The sequence below is a fragment of the Stegodyphus dumicola genome, chromosome 9, assembly GCF_044657685.1.
Source record: "Stegodyphus dumicola isolate Sdum_Otavi_A_Nest chromosome 9, ASM4465768v1".
NCBI classification, from domain to species: Eukaryota; Metazoa; Arthropoda; class Arachnida; order Araneae; family Eresidae; genus Stegodyphus; species Stegodyphus dumicola.
The window spans coordinates 128,723,303-128,731,853 of record NC_140776.1 but is presented as its reverse complement, the minus strand read 5'-3'; the positions used below and the strand labels follow the sequence as shown (position 1 = coordinate 128,731,853).

The following is an 8,551-nucleotide window of genomic DNA, read 5'->3' as shown; positions in this document are numbered from 1 at the left end:
TATTAAATTAAACGTATATTTTTATATTTTATACACTCTGTTCTTATTATTAAGATGTTTTTCTTCAATTACACAAGCAATTTTATTTTTGTTTTGTTGAGAAAAACGCTTCGGGCCTACGGAGCCCGACGCACGTCCTTGCGTAGCTAAAAGTAGCGCGCGTCTTTACGGGTTAACTAAGCTGAGGTCAAAGCAAACTAGTTAACAGTAAATCAAAATAATGATAGTCTTAATTTCTAAAATACAAATTATTCAAGAATGTATAAAAACTACACTTTCAATTTTATGTAAGTAGCTTTTTATTTAATCTCCAAAATACATATAACTTTCCAAAACTATAATTATTCTTTTCTTCAAAAACCTGAATTTTTCCATTTTGCCAATTTTTAAGCTAAATGAGAAAAAAAGGAATTAAAATTAGTTATACATATCACAGAAGCAATTTTTTTCATATGTCTTACACTGTAAAAATAACAATACACCTTAAATACATTTATACTTAAATTTACAGTGAAAAGATATTATGTACGTCACAAACAGTTAAAATAATCCATGATAAAACAACCTAAATCAGAGGCTTCTGAATTGGGTCCCACAAACAGTTTTTAAATTTTTTAGTATCCAAATAATGCAGGTGATATAAAAAAGTGTCACTATGTGTATATAAATCAGTAATTGTATCATGCATGCAAATACATTATAAAAAATGTACCAAAAGGACTTTTTTCTTAAGATATTCATAAAGTAACGTGTCTTGTTTATGGAAAACAGTGTTTCTTGCATATAATGCCCTGCACAAGTGGATCGAGAAATTTTCTCAAGGCAACACCAAAGTTTGCAAAGAAAAACAAAGCAAGTTTCCTGTTCTGATTGAGACAAGACTCAACAGTGCAGAGGGCGAAGGACCTGAGTTAAGAAATATACTGTACATGATAACAGTAACCATAGTAATACTTGTTTAGTCCAGTAAAAATCATCTTGGAGACAAACACTTTGCAGATGATAATAATGTTCAAAATGAAGCCCTAATAAAGCCGAGACACCAAAATATTTTATGCATCTCATATTGCAGCACTGTTGAAATGATGGGACACTTACAAAATAATTATGAAGATTTTCTTGACAAATAAAAAAAGTTTTTATGTGAGGGTTTCATTAAGTTATTTTGTAATTACCTTTTGTGATTTGCTTATCCACCTTCCTTCATTTATAGAATATGTATTTAAATTATGCAATTCACTTTTAAATTTAATTCAATATTCAGAATAATGTTATTGACCTTTTGAGATCAGGGATTTGATGTCTGTAAAATCTTTGAAAAATAGGGAGGGGGAGTTGAACTATATGCTTTCTTGTCACTTACTTGTTAGTTGCCCTTTTAGGTAGTTTGAATCATCCTCGGACAGGTGAATTTACTTTACAAAATAAAAGGAAATGTAGTAACTATTGATTAAACTGCTAGATGCTTTTTCTCACGGAAGGAAAATTTAAAAGTGCAACTGATTCCAAATTAGACTACTCAGTGATATGGAGAAGAAAACAGGGGCGCCGCGTGGGTATTCGGCACCCTTGTTCAAATTGAAATTTGGCACTACTTTACGCGGTTCTGTTACACACTTATAAAGTGTTGCAAATTTTATGTGAAATACTCTTTTACAGTATTTAAAATTTGAATTTCGAACTGAAAAACATTAAAATTATAATATTAAAACACATTTGTCTTATTGTTTTTTATTATTTCATAAATTAAAAAAAAATTAAGTAAAATATAAAAATTAATAAATATATTCAAATATTGAATCTCCTAGCTTTAGCAGCTACAAATGCATGTATCAATTCCTTTATATTTAACTTATCCAAAATTTCACACTCTATGGATATAATTGACAAGTCCGATAATCTCTCCTGGGCCATGGTAGATCGCAAGTATTTTTTTATAATTTTAAGTTTGAAAAACTTTGCTCTTCAGTAGCCACCAAAACTGGCATGGTTAAAGAAATCTGTAAAGCTATTGCAATATTTGGAAATGTATCGGTAAGACTGTTTTCATAAATATAATTTAAAACATCAGTAGGTGACATATCCTCTTTGATAAAACATCGCAAAGATTTTATTTCTTCGAACAATTTTAATCCATCAATACCCTTTCAATTAACACTTTTAGTGTCCGTTAAATTTTTTTTCAAATTCTTTACAATGTTTTAAAACTTGATTGCCACTCCATCTTTTAAATTAGGTATACAGTATACACCTTGAAGTAGTTGTAATGTTCTCTTAATTTACTGAATCTTTCAGTACTTGAAGAAATAGCAGTGTCTAATATTATATTGTAAAATTCAACTCTAAATTTTTGTCTTGGATTGTAGATTGGTTTGTTTATCTTGAAACAGTTTCTTTATAAACCTGTTTCGACTTTGTGGAAAATCAGTATCCACACCCAAATCATCAGCAATGATACTTGCATTGGTGGTTGCTTGCATGTTCATACGCTTCATCTGATCTACGATTATTTAGTTCTGATAAAAGATTTTGTAAATTTTCAGTCACAACTTGTAAATCACATTTAGAATTTTGCATTATTTCATTTATCGCATTTACTAAATTTAAAATATCGTACCAGATATTAATGGAACAAATTAATTTAAACTAGGAAACCTTCTGAATCAAATTTTTTGCTTGAGTTCTTGATTCCATGTCTCTTGTTTGATCTTCTTGAATATTTATTACTGCTCTCAAAATTCCCTTCAAATCATTTTTAAACGGTCTTAAGCTTGATTTCTACTTTCCCACCTGGTGATGAAGAGTGACTTTAAGGTTAGATTTTCAATGTACTGTTGCAAAATAGACCAACGTTTTAATGGATGAAGAAAAATAGTTGTAAAACTCCTGCACTAGCCCAGAAACCAACTGTTTCGAAAGAAATTTTAGCTGCATCATTTACAACTAAATTTTAGAAAATGGGCAGAGCAGGGGATATAGAGTGCCCTCGAATTATTTTCAATACTTTTTTGTTGCAATCCTTTGTGCTTTCCTCTCATATTAGCACCACTATCATAACATTGGCCTCATAAATCTGATAAATTTTGTTCTAACGATTTTAAAGGTGCATTTATGAATTCAAACAGATCCTGCCCAGTAGTGTCGTTGACAGCCTAAAATCCTAAAAAATGTTCATCAAATCGGGCTTTATTGGTTTCCTTGTTTTTATAAACAAATTGAATTACAACAGTCAACTGTTCGGTATGACTGACATCAGGTGTAGTATCCAGAATTAGTGAGTAATATTTTGACTGTTTAATCATATGTAATAAATGCTTTTTAATTCCTCCTGAAATAATGCTTATAATTTCATTCTGAATTTGATCCCCTAAGTAATGAGCAATGTTCTTCTTTTGAAATGTTTGAATTTTGTTGAGATGTTCAGTGATTATTGGATCAAATTTTGCTATGGTTTCAAACAACTTCAAAAAATTTCCATTGTCACTATTGCTTGTCCATCTAATCCTATTGTGTTCCTGAGATATTTATTTAGAAATCCCACCAGTTTCTGATTAGCCTCCTTTTGTCACAATTTCGTTTTTTTGATTTTGTGCTCCAGACTTTTTTCTTTATGATTTGAAAACAATTAATCATAGCACTTTGCTTCTGAAGCAATTTCACAGAATGTACACACTTTATAAGTAGCAACTATGCATATGATTAAAAATAAGAGTGTTCCCCAGTTAATTCAAGGGCACACACACACACGGCGGCGTCCCCACCATACATGTGTGTGCTCTTGAATGTAAGAGATTCTTACACAGCCCTTTTGGGGGCTAAAATCGCAAACTAGCACTTGTAATAGGTATCTGGTTTACCTCACAAAGTGTAACTAAATCTAACATAAAAAGATTGAACAAATTTGCATATAGTAATCGTAGTAAAGTTTTTCAGAAATTGTAGATACTTGAGAGGGTCGGACCGAGTCCATGGCTGAGTTATCTTACTACATGCAAAAATACCAAGAAAGAATACTATTAAACACACAAAACAAATGAAAAATAAAAAAAAAAAGCAAAATACATGTGCCCTTAAAGTGATGAAAATATATTTAAGTTGAGAATAGAATAATAATTTTGAATACGGACTTTCGGTTGCCACATTTAAAAAATAAATGCATATTATCATTGCAAAAAAAAAGAAGCAAACTAAACAACGATGTTGAGCTGCAACAGCTCAGCACATAAAGAATAAATATATGCAGATACAAAACATTCCTAATTCCTGTTGTTATGTGTTACAAACTCTTAGATTTTTAACACGTTCCTTGTGATAGCACGAACTCCACACGAAACATGTTTTTATTGTTCGTATTAGCAATTAAATTTTGTTTTACACAAACGAAAACAACCTGCAGAAACAAAAACAAAAGTAAAATGAAATTAAAATATAAAATTAAAACAATAAAATTTCATTTTATTGCTTAGAATATAAAACATGCAGATTTGCAAGCGTATAATTAACAACTTTTATTTATGTAACATAAAATTAAAAAACTATAAGGACTAAAAATTTTGGTGCCCCCGTGGTCCAGGCGCCATTTGAGTGATGAACAATTTTGCCACCCTTCGCAGTGGCCCTGGAACAGAATATATATTTCCATTATAAAAATATCCTTCTATTTATTAGTATTATACCACACAGCTTTCTTTTAAAATAATCATCTGAATTTTTAAATAATGATTTTGTCTTAAAAAATTAAGTGTATTTATGAAGTTTTAACAAAAATTTTGTGGCATTTTTATTTTAAAGTTAATTTACAAAATACATACATACTTTTGTTACTTTAAAGACATTTTTAGTCTTTTTTTATTCATCCTGTCTTCATCTCATTTTTTAATACATCTGATTTTTTTCCATAGATTTCACAAACTTTTTTCCTTAAATTTAAAAACATTCGTGGCTTCGTAAATCAAAAAAACACAATGAATGTTGAAATAACAGAAAAGTTATGTACTGTCACATTTGCTAGTAATTTTTGTTAAAGTTTTGCTGTATATTTTAGTAAATATATCTGCATCTTTAAAAATTCTTCCACGGAAAGTATGTTTAAAAAAATAAAATATTAATGGCACACAAATTATTTAAAATTTAAACAGTATTGAAATGTTAAAATTTTAAATTATAAGTCTAAATAAATGTTAAAAAATTGTGTGAAATAATGCTTAAGAGCAAAAACTATCAAGAATTTAAAATATGCTGTGTTTGGTTCAGATATGACTCATATCACATATTGTTAGTATATTTCATATCGCAATTATTTTATTCCAAAAAGCTTTCAAAATTAGAAGGGGGAAATTGTGCAGTGTATAGAGTTTTTGAAAGAATGAGACGAAGTTACAAGATAGTTAACTGTTATCTTTAATTGGAAAACATGGGCCATGACTAGAGTGGACTAAAACACTAAGTGGATATTCCCATTCTCTTTCAGAAAGGGCCCAATATAATGGCCATCCCATTCCAAAAATAATAAAGTTCTATGCAAACTGATGTACTGTCTCAATTACCCATGGAAAGACCAAATTACAAAAAAATGGAAAATTACACAAATGAAACCGATTTTAGCATAATTACAGTAGCATTCTGCTTTAGTTAAAGAGTAACTAAAATTTATAATTTCTTTATTCTTTACTGTATTTATTATCTCTTATAAATTTCTGGATTTCAAACCAGCAGTTCAAATCTAATACAATATAATGTAGAAGTTACAAAATTAAAAATATGAAATAATGTAGCATTTATGACTTTAAAGAAATTAAAATTTACAAATTGGTTTGGTTTATGTCATTACAGCAAAGCATTGAGGGCTATCTGCCTAATGGAAGAGATGCCTTCGTGGAAGACTTTCAAAGGGAAACTGGCATGGAAAATACTACAAAAATGCCCATGCAGGCAGCCGATTCGTGAGATTCGAACCTAAGACTGAACTACCAGTGTTCGACAACTTTACTACTCGGTTGCTGGTAGGTGGCCAAATTTACAAATAAATACTGTTACAAATTTTGTATTTAGTTAGCTATTTTTCATAGAATTATAATTGAAATTTTTGTATTTCCCCGTGCAACGCAGCGAGAAACAAATATCCGAGATAAGGCTATATTGGCTACTATATGTTGGAAAAGTAAAAATGCAACAGCACATGCATTTAACATTTAATAAATAGGTATATCTTTAATTTGTATTGGAATTGAATAAATATAATTGACTACTATGTTAGCTGTAACAATAATTACATGCAATGCATTATACATTAATGAATGCTATGCAAGGAAGAGTTGATGCTGTTGAAAATAAAGTTGGACACACTGAATAAATGAGTTTCTTCAGTAAAAGAACAAATGGAAGAAAGAGTTTCTTCTGTAAAAGAAGAAACAGAAGAGAGAGTTCTGCCATGGAACAATAAATTTATGACAGGGTTACTGCGGTCGCCAAAGAAGTTTATACTTTGAAGAAATTCATACTGACAGCAGGGAATAATAGCGATAGTTTTAAATTTTTAGCCATGCCTGGACATCCATCTCTGAAGCTATCTACATATGATGGTGATTATTCAAAAATCACCAAAATGACATGTAATGGTATTTAAAACACAACAGAAATTGGAACGGGAAATGTTCTAATTTAATGTTTTCAGAAAAACATAATTTTAATTATCATTACTTTAATTATAATCACAAGTATATAACACACAATTTTCTATACTAGCAGATGCGAATAGATGGGATTCCCAAGCTAGTGCCTGATATCTTGCCGCTTCTCTGAGAGCAGATGCTGCGGATATTCTTCAAACTCTTCCAGAAAACCAGACTAGATTTCGAAGCTTTATCCAGTGAGTTGAAGCTGTGCTTTGGGGAGAAATATTTGAAAGACTACAGCAGGCTTCAATTAAAATCCTGCCCACAGAAGCCCACGAAAACACTCCAGGAACTTGCCACAGATGTTGAAACACTGTCTCATCTCGCTTTTTTGGAATGCCTGACAGAAACAAGAGAAATCCTGTCCTTGCAGTACTTCACGATGGCATCTGGGATCCTGAAATACAGAAAGTACTGTGAATGGTGGATGTCAAGGACTTTAAAAGCACTCTAGTGTGCACCATGAAATTCGAGGCAGCCCAGCAAGCAACTCATAGAGACCGACAGTAAATCCAAGCTGCGCAAGTCCACGAGCCAGTGGATCAAATGATGGCTTGTTTAGATGATTTATCCAGATAAGTCAATGCTTATGATATGGAGTAGGAGCGAGAACAAACTGCCTCTACACTGTTGAAAATATGGTACTGAACACCACATACAATGGAATTACAGAACACCCCAGGGCACGAAAAATAAAACAAATGATTTGATCAGAAAATTCAGTGCCTCGAGACAGAATAGGAGTGAAAAGAAACCCACCCTAAAGTGTTGGTATTGCAGAGTTGAAGGCCACATATGGAGGAACTGCAAAACACCCCATGGCATGGAAAATAAAACCATTCCCTGGCAAACGACCCAGGAAACAAATTAATGGCCATATCGCAGAGAGGAATCTAAAGAATAATGAGAAAACCCATTTAAAAGCGCTTCAGATTTCTGTAGTGAGTGGCGGCAATAATAGATTCTTCAATAATGGGATATATCAATGAAGTTCTTTGCAATATGCTGATCGATACAGGAACGAATCTTACCATCATTTGGAAAGATTTAGCTCAACAGTTTAAAAATGAACTCATTCGGACATCATCTTGTGATACCCTCCAGACTGCCTCTGGTGATAAAGTTGTATAAAATAAATTGTATAAATTGCATAAAAAAGTGATAAAATTGATCCAACATAGATGGGAAGTTAAATGTAAAAGATTGTACTTGGAAATGCCACCTGCTATAACACGGCATATGTGGCAAATATTACAGATCTTTTTATACACGTATTGGACTCTCTAAGAAAATACAATTTTTCCTTGGACTTTAAAAATAATGAAGTGCATTCAGTCTCTCAGAACATAACTATCCATCATCAGAAGGGATCCCTACCTGGAAACGCCAATGACTTGTCTGGACGACCCTGCTCAGAAAGCTGCCGATATCATACCAGGGTTGAAGAGAAACACGAGCTGCTTAATCCATTCATACAACAAATTACAACAACAACATCGGCTGCTCGAGACCCATGGAGTAAAAAAGACATCAGGGAAGATTAACTGGTGACAGATAAGATGAAGACCCAATACGACATGAGAGCTACAGGACATCGATTCAGCGAAGGAGACAAGTGAGGTTGTGGAATCTGATTCTACGGAAAGGACTCTATCTTAAACTAGTCAGCTTGGGATGGTCCATACACAGCCTTAAAGAAGCTGAATGACATTGTAGTTTGGATCCATAAGTCATTGAATTTTAAGTCCAAAGTCATTCATTACGACAGAATAGCTCCTTACTATGGCCATAGTATATAGTTTATATAATGTAAATAGTATAAGACCATGGTCCCTTTTTTTTTTTTTTTTTTTTTTCTAATTTTGTAAAATTGTGCA

The 8,551-nt window shown here is 31.9% G+C and overlaps 1 protein-coding gene across 7 annotated transcripts in view; it reads right to left on the bottom strand.

Moving 5' to 3' along the window:
- Positions 1–281: 281 nt before the first annotated feature.
- Positions 282–8,551, bottom strand: part of LOC118190311 (uncharacterized) — a 32,213-nt gene continuing 23,943 nt past the window's right edge. For 5 of the 7 annotated variants that reach the window (XR_015043091.1, XR_004758412.2, XR_015043093.1 and 2 more), the window contains one exon: positions 282–391. Coding sequence is in view for 3 of the 7 variants with exons in the window: in XM_085824092.1 (XP_085680218.1) it covers positions 284–391 (108 nt within the window). In the remaining 4 variants the exon portion in view is untranslated. The other 2 variants (XM_085824095.1, XM_085824091.1) reach the window with 1 other exon arrangement.